The sequence below is a fragment of the Notolepis coatsorum genome, assembly GCF_963971535.1.
Source record: "Notolepis coatsorum genome assembly, chromosome: 8".
NCBI classification, from domain to species: Eukaryota; Metazoa; Chordata; class Actinopteri; order Aulopiformes; family Paralepididae; genus Notolepis; species Notolepis coatsorum.
In genome coordinates this window covers 133759241-133775580 of record NC_140172.1, presented here as the reverse complement: position 1 = coordinate 133775580, position 16340 = coordinate 133759241, and the positions used below count along the sequence as shown (strand labels likewise).

Here is a 16340-nt window from a genome sequence, read left to right as displayed (position 1 = left end):
AGATCTAATATGTAAAGGTGAACTGTTCCACAAGCTTGGGAGCAGATCTAATATGTAAATGTAAACTGTTCCACAAGCTTGGGAGCAGATCTAATATGTAAAGGTGAACTGTTCCACAGCTTGGGGGCAGATCTAATATGTAAAGGTAAACTGTTCCACATCTTGGGGCAGATCTAATATGTAAAGGTGATATTGCGCGCCAATTAAAATTCTCCATACAAGCTCTCGCCAGAGGCACCAAGCTCCCGGTAGCCCTGCAAAAAACAACGACTTGAATACAAAAACATTTCATATATTTGGGCTTAGAACTTCGTCAGGGTTTTTCGAATGGACGTTCGAACCTTCGTTTTTAATTAAAAGAAATAATAATAAAAAAAATAAAGTAATTTTTTTTTTAAATAAATATCCTCAAACTAAATCCTAAATTTCAATAGTGATTAATCTGATTAAATTAGTCTTTTTTATTAAATCAACTTTCTTTAATGAATATAACTCATCAGTTTTAATACTATAATATTAGTGTAGCCTAATCTTTATCTGCAACTGTGAAGAAAAACCCCATTGGTTTAAAGGGGAGATGAAGCATAGCGATATAAACATAGTCATAGCATCAAATTAGTATTTAGATAAACCACAGAAAAAAATCACGTTATAAAAATAAGGCGTTTCTAAGAAAAAACTATTTGTTATGTCCATTTATGTAGCATTTATGAACATGTGCGCCGCCATTTTGTTGCTGACGTCACGGTGTTGGTTTGGTCTGGCTCCTGGTTTACACTGCTGGTTAGCTGCCTAGTAAACATGGAGTGTCTTGAAGGTCAGTCAGTAAATGCAACGTTGCCTACCAAACAACGGGACCGCGGTGGTTCTTTTTGTATTGCTCCTGGCTGTTCAAACTAATTTTACCGTGTGAAAGAGAGAGGAAAGTTGGTTCATTTCCACAAACTACCAGTGAAAAAAACAGTGTTGTTGGCACGTTGGCTGGCTGCACTCAAGCAGCGCGATCAGCCTGTTGGACAGGGAATGAAGATCTGCAGCGAACACTTCATTGCCTCAGAGTATGTTGTTGAGGGTGGGAGGTTTGTCCAGAAGACCACTAATCAGCTGAAGCCCGATGCGGTTCCCTCGGTCTTCGACAGACAGACCGGCCCAGGCAGTTCAACCAGCGTCGCGGAGCATTTAGCGTGCTGGCTACCTAGCTACGGTTCAACCAGCGTCGCAGAGCATTTAGCATACTGGCTACCTAGCTACGGTTCAACCAGCGTCACAGAGCATTTAGCATACTGGCTACCTAGCTACGGTTCAACCAGCGTCGCGGAGCATTTAGCATACTGGCTACCTAGCTACGGTTCAACCAGCGTCGCAGAGCATTTAGCATACTGGCTAGCTAGCTACGGTTCAACCAGCGTCGCGGAGCATTTAGCATACTGGCTACCTAGCTACGGTTCAACCAGCATCGCGGAGCATTTAGCATACTGGCTACCTAGCTACGGTTCAGCTAACTAGCCTAATGCAGCATTTAGCGAGCTGGCTACCTAGCTACGGTTCAGCTAACTAGCTACATGCAGCATTTAGCGAGCTGGGTTAGCCGGCTAGTTGGCTTTGAATCCCGGCTAGGTAGCCAGTATGCTAAATGCTCCGCGACACTGGTTGAACCGTAGCTAGGTAGCCAGTATGCTAAATGCTCCGCGACGCTGGTTGAACCGTAGCTAGGTAGCCAGCACGCTAAATGCTCCGCGACGCTGGTTGAACTGCCTGGGCCGGTCTGTCTGTCGAAGACCGAGGGAACCGCATCGGGCTTCAGCTGATTAGTGGTCTTCTGGACAAACCTCCCACCCTCAACAACATAATCCGAGGCAATGAAGTGTTCGCTGCAGATCTTCATTCCCTGTCCAACAGGCTGATCGCGCTGCTTGAGTACAGCCAGCCAACGTGCCAACAACTGGTAGTTTGTGGAAATGAACCAACTTTCCTCCCTCTTTCACGCAGTAAAATTAGTTTGAACAGCCGGGAGCAATACAAAAAGAACCACGCGGTCCCGTTGTTTGGTAGGCAACGTTGCATTTACTGACTGACCTTCAAGACACTCCATGTTTACTAGGCAGCTAACCAGCAGTGTAAACCAGGAGCCAGACCAAACCAACACCGTGACGTCACCATCTAAAATGGCGCCGCCGATGGCGAAAACAGGGAAATTACATTTGAGTTTTCAGACAAATAAGCAGGATTTCACATTTGATTATAAGACCCTGTCTTACCCAAGGTACACAACAAACAAACTAGGCTCATATTGTTCAATGCTTCATCTCCCCTTTAAAAACAGAATGAATAGACACATTCATTTTTAATATAAAAAAAAATATTCAAATGTTGATTTAGAATTAGAATGCCAACGTAACGAACGAATGTTCGAACGTTTGGGCTCAGCCCTACTGCTCACCTGAAATATACATGTAACCACCATAGACCGTCCCCGCATGGCCATAGTGAGGCTCGTTCATCTTGGCCACGTACGTCCACTCGTTCGTCCTGGGGTTGTAACACTCCACCGTGGCTGGTGGGGAGGAGAGAGGTGGGGAAGCAGCAGTGTTAATTCAAAAATAAAAAACCTCCTTCGTTTGACAAAAATGCCACAACTACTCCCAGAAGGAAACTGGAAAAAGAGAGAACGTTTCAAATAAAATGTTTTGAAATTTTCGGTAGATAAAAGTGACTGCACAGCATGAGTGTTGAGCATTTGGATTAATAAACCAATCGGTTGTTGTTGTTACTGAACCTAAATGTTATTTTTAGATTAGATTAGATTCTTTAATGACCACCCAGCCAGGCTGGTGGAATTTGTTTTCAGTGCAGTTACAGCATTGTTCCAACAAAGAACATAATAACATCACTTACAATACATACATACTACATGCAGTTAAATACATAATTACAAAGACCACAATATCACAGTTTATGTCCATGTCCATAGCAACAGAGGCAGGGGGGGTTGCTACAGGGAGTTCAGTGTCCGTATTCCGGCAGTGGGGAAGAAGCTGTTTTTAAAGTGGGATGTTTTGGTGGTCAGGGATCTGTAGCGCTTCCCGGAAGGCAGCAGCTGAAAGATATGGTGTGCTGGGTGAGTGGGGTCAGAGATAATTTGTCTTGCTCTTCTTATTGTGCTTTGGCGGTGGAGTGATTCGAGTGATGGGAGGGGGTGCGGATTATTTTGGAGGATTTATTGATTATTCTTTGCAGTTTGTTTTTGGAGTGAATGTCCAGACTGCTGTACCAAACTGTTATGGAGAAGGTGATGATGCTTTGAATGATGGGATGGTAAAAACAGAGCAGGAGATGTTTTTTGATTCTGTATTTTTTTGAGCTGGCGGAGGAAGAAGAGTCTTTGATTGGCTTTTTTGTGGATGTGGTCTGTGTTGGTTTTCCATTTGAGGTTGTTGCTTATGTGGGTGCCAAGAAATTTGAAGGAGTCTGTGGTGATTATGGGTTTGCCGGAGATGGATATGGGGGTTTTGGGGCTTGGCTGGCGTCTGAAGTCGAGTTCTTGGGTTTTTGATGAGTTGAGGAGGTTATTGTCTGTGCACCAGGTGACTGTATGGTTGATCTGTGTACGGTATTCTGTTTCATTGTTGTCTGTGATGAGGCCTATAATGGTTGCGTCGTCTGCATATTTGTAGATTTTGACAGAGTTGTGGAGGGATACGAGCAGGTTAGTGTATAGGGAGAAAAGCCAGGGTGAAAGGATGCAGCCTTGGGGGGCTCCTGTGCTGAGATATTTTGAGTGTGTTTTTATTTAATAGAGATGCAAATGCCAATTCCCTCCTGGTCACTGCCCTATTGTCGGTCTGGGGAGGGTGTAGACTACTACATGTCTCCTCTGTTGGTCTGGGGAGGGTGTAGACTACCACATGTCTCCTGTTGGTCTGGGGAGGGTGTAGACTACCACATGTCTCCTCCGTTGGTCTGGGGAGGGTGTAGACTACCGTGTGTCTCGTCTGTTGGTCTGGGGAGGGTGTAGACTACCACATGTCTTCTCTGTTGGTCTGGGGAGGGTGTAGACTACCACATGTCTCCTCTGTTGGTCTGGGGAGGGTGTAGACTACCACATGTTCCATCTGTTGTTCTGGGGAGGGTGTAGACTACCACGTCTCCTCTGTTGGTCTGGGGAGGGTGTAGACTACCACATGTTCCACCTGTTGGTGTGGGGAGGGTGTAGACTACCACATGTCTCCTCTGTTGGTCTGGGGAGGGTGTAGACTACCACATGTCTCTGTTGGTCTGGGGAGGGTGTAGACTACCACATGTCTCCTCTGTTGGTCTGGGGAGGGTGTAGACTACCACATATCTCATCTGTTGGTCTGGGGAGGGTGTAGACTACCACATGTCTTCTCTGTTGGTCTGGGGAGAGTGTAGACTACCACATGTCTCCTCTGTTGGTCTGGGGAGGGTGTAGACTACCACATGTCTTCTCTGTTGGTCCGGGGAGGGTGTAGACTACCACATGTCTCCTCTGTTGGTCTGGGGAGGGTGTAGACTACCACATGTCTTCTGTTGGTCTGGGGAGGGTGTAGACTACCACATGTCTTCTCTGTTGGGCTTATGGTTTTCAGCTGAACTAGCAGCTTTGTTCAAGGTAAGAATAACTCCCTGGTTTTCACCTGAACTAGCAGCTTTGTTCAAGCTTTGTTCAATTACCTGCGCCTATACAAACCATGCCAACGACGAGAGGGCCTACCTGGAAGAGGTCAAGGTCCTGGCGGGATGGTGCCAGGAAAACAGCCTCTCCCTGAACGTCAGCAAAACAAAGGAGATGATTGTGGACTTCAGGAGGTCGGGGGTCAAGGACTACAGCCCCCTCAGCATCGACGGGGCACCGGTTGAGAGAGTCAACAGCTTTAAGTACCTCGGAGCCTACATATCCGAGGACTTGACATGGACCACACACATTGACAGTGTTGTGAAGAAGGCACGACAACGCCTCTACTTCCTCAGGCGCCTAAGGAAGTTCCAAGTCAGTCAGAAGATCCTTAAGAACTTCTACTCATGTACAATAGAGAGCATCTTGACCGGCAACATCACCTCCTGGTTTGGGAATAGCACTGCACATGACCGAAGCAGACTACAAAGAGTGACACGTTCAGCCGAACGCACAATTGGAGGGGGGCTCCCCACCCTCCAGAACATTTACAACAAGCGTTGCAAGGGCAAGGCTAAGAGAATCATTAAAGACTCCAGTCACCCGAACAACTGCCTCTTTGAACTGCTGCGGTCAGGCAAGCGATACCGGAGTCTCAAGGCGAGCACAGAAAGACTCAGAAGAAGCTTCTATCCCCAGGCCATCAGGCTGCTAAACGAACAATGAACACTACACAACAACAACCACCAAACGCACATAGCACACACATCCACACGCACACACTCACTTTAAACAAACACACTGTAGCACCCACTCCCCACACTTTATATTTATTGATGAAGGATTGCACTACAACTCGTACACCTTACTGTAAATTGTACCTAAATTGTACCTCATCCCATTTCTGCTTTGCACTATATAGTACTGTACATTAGTACACTGCATAGTATTGTATATTATATGGTAACTCAGAACATTGTACATATGTCTATACCGAACACTGTGACCTCATTTTCTTCTTCTAAATTACATGCTATACTATGTTATTTGATACTATCTTGTCTAGCACAGTCTCTGGAGCGTAACAGTAAGAAGCATTTTGTATGAAAGTATTCTGTACTTCTGTATGACAACTATTAAAGAAACTTGGAAACTTGTAACATTTTGCTGGGCATTTCTCTGATAAGGAATACAGGGCCTAGGGCTGGGCGATATGGCAAAAAATCATATCGCGATAACGATATGATAATGTTATCATATTTCTCGATATCGATAATTATCGAAATTGTTATAAGTATAAATTTTTTTATTTTTTTTAAAACAACAGATGTATGTTTATTTTGCAGCAATTCTTTGTCGTTGCCGCCATCTTTAGTGTTACATCCCCTCACACTCTAGTTCTCAGGCTGCAGCTGGTTTAAAAGCTAAAGTAAACCGGCTTCTCTGCTGGCTGTGGCTCCAGGGGAGTTGAACAGTTCTGGCTCCGCTTGTTTATTTTCGATCTTTTGACGCTTTTTTGGTGGACAAACCACCGCACATGTGCACCGTGACTCGTGACTGGAGTCTAGCTCTGCTAGCACACATAGCCTACTGTGTACAGACGGTTTCAAACTGTATTTTAAATTAGAAAGCAAACCAAATAAATGGACAAGAGAAAAATAAATCTCAATTTGGTCAGTATTGTCATTTGGACAAGCAAAGCCATTACTTTAAGTTGCAGGCAAGAAAGACAAGTCTGTCCACTGTCTCTGGTTTTAAAACTGCCCTGTTGCAGGTCACAAAAAAAAAAAAAAAAACGATATTCAACATCGATTATTAAAATATATCGCGATATTTATCGTTATCGTTACATCGCCCAGCCCTAACAGGGCCCCTCCTTATTAATGATAATTGTTTCTACTTTGAGCCATGCTCCTCAGTTTCCCTTGCAGCCCTTTCCTACTGATATAGATATAGTTGAGCCATGCTCCTCAGTTTCCCTTGCAGCCCTTTCCTACTGATATAGATATAGTTGAGCCATGCGCCTCAGTTTCCCTTGCAGCACTTTCCTACTGATAGAGATATAGTTGAAGTTTTAGAAGTCATTCATCCCAGGAGCTCAACTGGAGAAGATAAATTGCCAGGATAATTTTCTTTCTAAAACTGGCTGCTCCATTTATAACAGAGCAATTAACGCACATATTCAAATCTTTCTATCTCAACAAGTGTATTCCACAGTGTTTGGAAATCCCAGCACATTACATAAAGGTGGTGATAGAAATTAAAATAATTACAGAGCAATTTCCATGTTACCATGCCTAGCTAAAAACCTGGAATCTCTGGTAAACAACCAACTCAAGGCATTTCTTTCTAGTCAACTCTGTTTGAAGTCTCTGCACCAATCTGGTTTCGGAGCCAATCACAGTCAGACGTTACATTACTTACAGTTTCAGAGCCAGTCACAGTCAGCCGTTACATTACTTACAGTTTCAGAGCCAATCACAGTCAGCCGTTACATTACTTAGTTTCAGTCTGCAATTGATTGATTGATTGATTGATTGAAAAGGTTTATTAACAGATTGCAGAATGGGTACAGTACAGTACAGCTCAATACATACAATTGTTAAGGGGATGCAGACCAGAGAAAGACTTTCGTCTTGTTTACATCAGGGTCCCCCATTTTCAATTCATCATAACATATATGACATACATGACATACAGATAGACAGTACTGCTACATCTATGCATTTATGACATATCAGATTTGCAAATACAGTACCGTTTGTGATACAAAAAGTGTCCAGAAAAAGTGTATATACATTTGACGTAGAAACTGTACATTGGAGGAGGTTGGGTGGGTGGGGTTGGGTGGGTGGGGGCTGTACATTGGAGGTGGGGGGGGGGGGGGGGGGACACTGTACACTGTACATTGGAATACTGACAAAGCCATACTTGGTCATTTACTGTACAACTGGGTTAGGACATTTGTAGGGGCCAGTTTCGAATTGCAGTCTCCCGTAGGTGTTCTTTGAGAGTGTTTTTGAAAGTGGGTAGTGATTCACATTCCTTTACAGCTTTGGGTAGGGCGTTCCACATTGATGTGGCATAATTGCGAAACGTGTTTAGTCCCTTGTTTGAGCCGAATCTGGGTTTAACATGATTTGTGGAGTCACAGTCAGCCCGGCCGTTACATTACTTACAGTTTCAGAGCCAATCACAGTCAGCCGTTACATTACTTACAGTTACAGAGCCAATCACAGACAGCCGTAACATTACTTAAAAATATAATATCCGCTTTGATCAGCAAGAACCACTGTGCTGCTCTTTGTGTGGATCTGTCAAAGGTTATGTGATATTGGTTCAGATAGAAAGCGATTGGTTTCAGAATGATTGATTTGAGAGACTTCAGTGTGTGAAACGGGAGTGTCGGTAACTAAGTGTTCTGCAGGGATAAGCAATTTTTTGCTCGTATTCTTTTATTTTTATTGATGCCTAATTAAATGGTAAATGGCTGCATTTATATACCAGCTTTTATTCAAATCGCTTTACAATTTGTTCCTCACATTTTATTCATTCACGCACACAGCGATGGCGGAGGCGACCATGCAAGGTGCCAACCTGCTCATCGGGAGCACTAGGGGTTAAGTGTCTTGCTCAAGGACACTTCGACACACTGCCCGGGAGGAGCGGGAATCAAACCGGGAACCTCCGGATTACCAGACGACTGCTCTACCCCCCGAGACACTGTCGCCCCCAATTGTATTGATATGTAATTAGGGAAGTCCGATATTATCGGCCGATATTGGCATAAAAATGTGATATCGGGAAATATCTGTATTCAAATTTTTTTATTTATTTTTTTACATTTATTTAACCTTTATTTACCCAGGCAAGCAAGTAAGAACAAATTATTATTTTATTTATTGTCAAAGTATGCATAATGTTGTGTTTATTACACGACAAGAGATATGTAATGTTAATTACCTGAAATTATTCCGTTTTTTGGGGGGGAAACCCTGCATATATCGGTATCGGTTGATATCGGTATCGGAAATTAAGAGTTGGACAATATCGGTATATCGGATCGGTAAAAAAGCAAATGTCGAGCATCCCATGTGTTTTTCTGATCTTCTTTCATGCCTTTATATTAGTCTGTGTTTTAATTATTTATTGCCATTATGTAACTCGACGTTGTTGTAAATGAGGGCGACCTCAATAGATTTTTCAAGTTAAGATAAAGGTTTGAAATGAAGTGAGAAGCAGAGCATGGTTTCCCCACGGGGCAGATCACTGGCAACGTCATGACGAGTCAGTAAACGAGGAGAGAGGACGGTGCCGTCTGTTTTGTTTGCCGCTCCTCCATCTCTGAACTAGTGTTGTACCTAGATTTTAAAGCAAAATTGAAAAGCCAAAGCAAACGTGGCTAACTTGTGATTTCTTTCTTTCTTGTGTTGTTTTAACTTTTCAGTTCATACTATGTTTTTAAACCTTTGGGATCTGCTTGAACGAAAAGTGCACGACAAATAAAATGTATTATTTATTATCATCAGCTTGGAGAGATAAACCACATAAATCATCATTCTCCTAAATATGATGCATAATTACATAATAAGATGCCTTGCTTAGCCCTGTGAGTCATGACCTTAGCTAGTACCATGAAACCCTCAGTCATGACCTTAGCTAGTACCATGAAACCCTCAGTCATGACCTTAGCTAGTACCATGAAACCCTGTGAGTCATGACCTTAGCTCGTACCATGAAACCCTGAGTCATGACCTTAGCTAGTACCATGAAACCCTCAGTCATGACCTTAGCTAGTACCATGAAACCCTCAGTCATGACCTTAGCTAGTACCATGAAACCCTCAGTCATGACCTTAGCTAGTACCATGAAACCCTCAGTCATGACCTTAGCTAGTACCATGAAACCCTGAGTCATGAGCTTAGCTAGTACCATGAAACCCTCCGAGTCATGACCTTAGCTAGTACCATGAAACCCTGAGTCATGAGCTTAGCTAGTACCATGAAACCCTGAGTCATGAGCTTAGCTAGTACCATGAAAACCTGTGAGTCATGAGCTTAGCTAGTACCATGAAACACTGAGTCATGAGCTTAGCTAGTGCCATGAAACCCTGTGAGTCATGACTTTAGCTAGTACCATGAAACCCTGTGAGTCATGAGCTTAGCTAGTACCATGAAACCCTGTGAGTCATGCGCTTAGCTAGTACCATGAAACCCTGTGAGTCATGAGCTTAGCTAGTACCATGAAACCCTGTGAGTCATGACTTTAGCTAGTACCATGAAAACCTCTGAGTCATAACCTTAGCTAGTACCATGAAACCCTGTGAGTCATGAGCTTAGCTAGTACCATGAAACCCTGCGAGTCATGAGCTTAGCTAGTACCATGAAACCCTGTGAGTCATGACTTTAGCTAGTACCATGAAACACTGAGTCATGACCTTAGCTAGTACCACGAAACCCTCTCCGTCTGAACCCCATGTATCATTAAAATACATGTATGGGTGTCAATCTGAAAATAAGTACACATAAATATTCTTATACATAAGTATTCCTGGAAAAGGATAATCGTTTTTTTTATCAGTTTTTTTTCTTCTTTTACAGTGATATGCTCCCCTCTCTCTCTCTCAACATAGTGATATTCTCTCTCTCTCTCTCAACAGTGATATTCTCTCTCTCTCTCTCTCAACAGAGTGATATTCTCTCTCTCTCAAGGTGCCCTTGAATGAGGCACCACCCCCCACACAGCTCCAGGAGCAGCAGCTCCTGCAGTACAACCAGCCTACTGCTGCTGGAGCTGTGTGGAGGTGAAGATGACGTGAGAATGAAGACCGACTGAACCACAGGAAGAACAGAGGCAGCCATGCATGCAGACAGGCAGGGAGTCCAACTATAGCCCAGAAGAGAGGGGTGGTAGCGCCCTGACCCGTTAATTACAGCACACAGTTCCACTCTGGGGCAGCACCGCTCTGTGGCCACAGTTACAGGGTGTTGGGTTAGTTAGGGTTAGTCACTGGACCTCATTCAGGTGCCAGGAAAGCTACTTCAAAACAAAAGTAAAATAAATACAATATAAAAAGGCAGCATTTCCAGCAAATTGGTTAGTATTATTAATTAGTATGATTATTATCATCATTATATATATATTTATTTATTTATTTATGTATCATCTTTTATTATTACATATATTTTAACAAATGTATGTTCTTTATCTACTGTATAATATTATTCATAATACAAATAATTGTTAATGTTATATTTAAACAAATGTATGTTCTATATTTATATTATTATTATTAGTAGTATACATTCTATAGCAAAAAATAAATAAAATACGCCTTTTATGTTGTGAATCACCAGAGAGAAAATTATACTTGAAGCACAATAGAATATTGGGATTATGTGCAGCAATACCAAGTACTACTAGTGCAGTGTAATATAACGTTAGGGTTGGGCATCGTTTGGATTTGAACGATTCTGGTTCCGATTCTCCATTTTGATTCCTGTTCTAAACTATTCTCGATTTCCAATTCTTTGAGGTGCAGGTCAAAACAGGTCACAGGTTATTTCGCAGGAGATTTTTTATTTTTTGAAAAATCTTTTTTTTCATACTATTGAGAGATTTGGGGTGCTTTTTCAATGTATGTGATGTATGGATTGGGGGGAGACTAGACCACAGCTAAAACGGTGAGAAATGTGCATGGAAGACGGTGATAGAACGGTGACCAGTGGATTGAATACACTGCCAGCGAGGGTGTTTTGTTTTGCATTCCTTGGAAGAACACAGATAAGAGCGAGTGTACTGTAGGCCCAGAGCGAGGGAGAGGGGTGACCTCTTTAATGCAACAGTAGAGAAACGTTTTGAAGTGTGTGTAAAGGTTAAACGCAGTTGTCATGACAACACGTCACATGACAACCAGAAGGCGGGGCCGTCGTTGCGACGACGAACATCTATAAGTCGAACGGTGTTTCCGGGTGTTGAGCAGACTAAAATCTGACTGAGACTAGGAGGGAAGGAACCAGGAGAGACTCTTCCTCCTCCACCACGGAGGGGGGGGGGAGGGAGAATGCCACATCATCATTACAGTAGCTTCAGCTAACGCGAGGAGGGTTAGGCTAACGAACAGGCCTGAACACTATTGGACTGAATCACAAAAGGACGATAGACGAACACACCGAAAGATCATTAGAATAGACTCTTCAAGGACGATACAATTTGATAACATCTGACAACATCCGATTATGAGGTTCTGTCTATAGCAATAAAACAACGCTTTTCCTCATAAGGTATCTCACGGTGTCGGAAGTGTCGAATTCTTACGGAGGTGGAGAATTAGTATGGTTTATGGATTGCACTAACGGGGGAGATAGGGATCTTATCTACCAGTATCGGAGACATCAGGACCATTAAAAGTACACAACGCAGAGGAATTGGACGGAGGGCCAAACAGACGAAGACGTGATACTGGCCAGTTTGATCAGGATCTTACACTATTCACATTGTCAGTTGACTTGATAGTTTAATTTGGTTGCTGTACTGTAACTAGGGTAGAATCTAAATTAAGAATTGAAATGCAAATTCCAGAACCGGAAGTTAGGAACCGGTTCCTATTAGAACCGGTTCTCAGTGCCCAACCCTACGTAGCACTCAGAATACAGCGGAAGTACCCTTTAGAAGTAGGGATGCACCGATCCGATATTGGTAGGGATGCACCGAAATTTCGGCTACCGAAAGTTTTCGGCCGAAAATGGCAAAAAATGGCCTTTCGGCTTTTGGCCGAAAGAGTTTTTTCACCGAAAATATAATACCGAAACAGAAACAACCTGTAACCTAACGCGTGTTGTTGTGATGATGTCGCGCTGTCGGGAGTCGCGCTGTTTCTATGTAAACTCTGCGCGCAACGCGTCCAAATGCGTCTTTAACATCCTTATTTACTATATGCCCGTCGCGGTTAATCACTGAGTGATCTAATATGCATATTCTTCAGAGCGAGAGGGGGGGGGGGGGGGGGGGGGGGGGGTAGTGTGTTAGTGTTTCTCACATTGACGCTGTCTGTTGTTGATAATATAATCTTTCTCGAGCATACATGTCGCGCGTCTACTGTGCCGAGTCAAGAGAGCACATTCAACTGGGGACTAAAAAGGTGCGCTCAGTAGAGCACAAATGTCCGCCGCGCAGCCAGAGAAAAGATGGAATTAATGTGCTGTATGCATTCAGAAGTGCTGAATAAATGTTTTATGGACCCATAATAGTGATTATTTATTATAAGTTTTGCCATAATCATATATTTTTCCACAATCATAATGTTCCACAAAAAATTCTATTCTATGAATCATTTTCGGCCTTTCGGCATTCGGCCAACTGTTTTCTATTTTCGGTATCGGTTTCGGCCAAGAATTTCCCATTCGGTGCATCCCTAGATATTGGTATCGGTATCGGCCGCCGATATCAGTAAAACAGCTGGATCTGGTATCGAAAAAAATAAATATATATATAGGATTTAATTTATTTTTTATAATAAATAAAATAATAAATAAGTTAACCATTCAGTACATTTATATTTATGTGTTAATTTGTTACATTTAGTTTCACTAAGTTAGGAAAGTAATGTTTTAAGTCAAGCCTGATGTTGCCTTGCACAAAAGAATGATCCCAGTCTCTTCTTTATTAATTGAATGAATGAAGTTTATTTTCTGTCTTTATTTACAACAAATCAAAAACACACTTGTGATCCTTTACAATTCTTAAAAACAAAATATATTTGAATATAAAAAATAATATATATATATATTTTTTTGGAAAATATATTTGGACAATGGGTATCGGATCGGTATCGGCCAATACACAAACCCAAGTATCGGTATCAGGACTGAAAAAGTCGGATCGGTGCATCCCTATTTAGAAGTACACTGATGTAATGTAGCACTCAGAAGACAGCAAAAGTACACTGTAATGTAGCACTCAGAATACAGCGAAAGTACCCTTTAAAAGTACACTAATGTAATGTAGCACTCAGAATACAGCGAAAGTACCCTTTAAAAGTACACTGTAATGTAATGTAGCACTGAGAAAACAGCAGAAGTACCCTTTAAAAGTACACTGTGATGTAATGTAGCACTGAGAAAACAGCAGAAGTACCCTTTAAAAGTACACTGTGATGTAATGTAGCACTCGGAATACAGTGGAAGTAGTACCCTTTAAAAGTGTAATGTAATGTATAATATCCGTGTTATATATCCGCGTTATGTCCGTGTTATAGCCGTGTTATATCCGTGTTATGTCAGTGTTATATAACCGTGTTATGTCCGTGTTATATATCAGTGTTATATCCGTGTTATATCCGTGTTATATCCGTGTTATATATCAGTGTTATATATCCGTGTTATATATCGGTGTTATATATCCGTGTTATATATCAGTTTTATATATCAGTTTTATATATCCGTGTTATATATCCATGTAATATATCAGTGTTATGTCCGTGTTATATCCGTGTTATATATCAGTGTTATATCCGTGTTATATCAGTGTTATATCCGTGTTATGTATCGGTGTTATATGAACTCACCCAGCTCCCCGGCCGCGTTGCGGCCCCCCACGGCGTAGAGGTGTCCCTTGAGGGCGCTGAGGTGGAAGAAGGTCCTCTTCTCGTTGAGGCACGCCACCTGCATCCACTTGTTGTAGCGCGGGTCGTACCGGAACACCGTGTCCACCGCCGTCTTGCCCTTGGTGTCGTAGTTGCTCTGGCCGCCCACCACGTACAGGAAGTTGCCGATGACTGCGATGCCGTGCTGGTACCGCGGCGCGTCCATGGGCGCCAGCGCCTTCCACTCGTGGGCCTTCTGGTCGAACAGACGCAGCTCCTTGCTCACCACCAGCTGCTGCCGCAGCACGCCGCCCAGCGTGACGAGGTGCGCACTGTCCGAGCGGATGGCCGTCCTCTCCGACTGCATGACGGGCTGCATGTAGGGCATCATCTGGTAGTTGCTGGCCTCCAGCAGCAGGTTGACACAGGTGTTGTCCGTGCGCATGAAGTCCACTGTCTGCACGTGGTTGATGAGCTCCTGGGGGTTCATGAGGGGGAAGCGGATGTTCTTCATGAGCTTGGCCGCGTGGTCCATGCGCACCTCCTCGTAGCGCAGCCAGCGGCAGGCGGCCTTGAACAGGTCCAGCTCGCTGCAGTGCTTCAGGCTGTTGCTCGAGAGCACAAAGGCCAGCCGGTCGAACGGCAGCTTGACGAACTCCCCCGTCCCCAGCAACGAGGGGAAGTTCTTCAGGATGAAGTTGTTGACGTATTTGTCCACCTCTGTGAGGTTGTACGCGTTGGCGATGCGGCCGACTTCCACGCAGTTATCTAGAGACACCTGCGGGGGACAGACAGTGAGGACGGTTATCTAGAGACACCTGCGGGGGACAGAGTTATCTAGAGACACCTATGTGAGACAGAGTTATCTAGAGAGACCTGCGTGAGACAGACAGGGAAGACAGTTATCTAGAGACACCTGCGTGAGACAGACAGTTATCTAGAGACGCCTGCGTGAGACAGACAGTGAAGACAGTTATCTAGAGACACCTGCGTGAGACAGACCGTTATCTAGAGACGCCTGCGTGAGACTAGGGATGGGTACCGAATTCGGTACTTTTGAGGTACCGAACCGAAAGACGTCGGTACTACCGAGTATCGAATCAAGTGAGAAACCGAAAAAAAAATTAAATAAAAATAAAAAAAATATTTTTTTATTATTTTTTTTTTTTTTCATGTCAACGTTCACACGCACAATATATGCTTACCTAGGATTTGACTTGATTCAACAACAAAGCAGTCGGAGCAATGACCAGCCGAAAACTGTCGAAATTGTAGTTATTTGAAGTTTGGATTTTTTTTTTTACGACTGATGTAGGTAAATTACATTTCTTGAGACTAAAGTACAGAAAAAAGGTACCGTTGTGTACCGGTATCGATTCACAGGTACCGGTATCGGTTCAAATGTGAAAGGTACCCATCCCTACGTGAGACAGACAGTGAAGACAGTTATCTAGACACCTGCGGGGGACAGACAGGTAAGACAGTTATCTAGAGACGCCTGCGTGGGACGCCTTTTGCTTTTTCCAAATCCAACAGTGCAAAAATGCTTCCGCATTCGTCATCGGAGGTACCGTAGTGGCGTGCGGTAATGCGCCTTTCATTTTCCTTCACGCAGCGCCCAGCGGCGGCGTGCTCGCTCAGGTGCGTGCGTGCGCCGGCGTGCTCGCGAGGTGCTCGCGCATGCGCATGAGATCCCGCCTTAACAATATATATAAGTCACCGCCCCAAATTCAGTATCCAGAAATAGCTCAATTGGCAAGACGCCATGGCTGTGGATCCTACAGCTAGTTGCTGGCGAGTTCGAATCCCGTCAAATATATTTTTTTTAACGTGATTTTTTTTTAACGTGTATTCTTTCGCCGGTTAAGGTTAGGCATGGTTAAGGTTAAGGTTAAGGTTAGGCATTGTTTCGGAGTTGGTTAAGGTTAGAACGGTTAAGTTTAGGCGCTGTTAAGGAGCTGGTTAAGGTTAGAGTTTGTCAAAGAGAATGGCAATATTCTTTCTATGGTTAAGGTTAGGCATGGTTAAGGTTAAGGTTAAGGTTAGGCATTGTTTCGGAATTGGTTAAGGTTAGAACGGTTAAGTTTAGGCGCTGTTAAGGAGCTGGTTAAGGTTAGAGTTTGT

At 43.4% G+C, this 16340-nt stretch overlaps 1 protein-coding gene across 4 annotated transcripts in view; it reads right to left on the bottom strand.

The window, feature by feature from the left end:
- Positions 1 to 16340, bottom strand: part of klhl13 (kelch-like family member 13) — a 94496-nt gene that overhangs the window by 14447 nt on the left and 63709 nt on the right. For all 4 annotated transcript variants that reach the window (XM_084320209.1, XM_084320208.1, XM_084320210.1 and 1 more), the window contains exons 6-7: positions 14199 to 14994; positions 2441 to 2554 (exon numbers count right to left, since the gene is read on the bottom strand). In XM_084320209.1, the coding sequence (XP_084176335.1) occupies positions 2441 to 2554; positions 14199 to 14994 (910 nt within the window). The remainder of the gene's footprint in view (positions 1 to 2440; positions 2555 to 14198; positions 14995 to 16340) is intronic.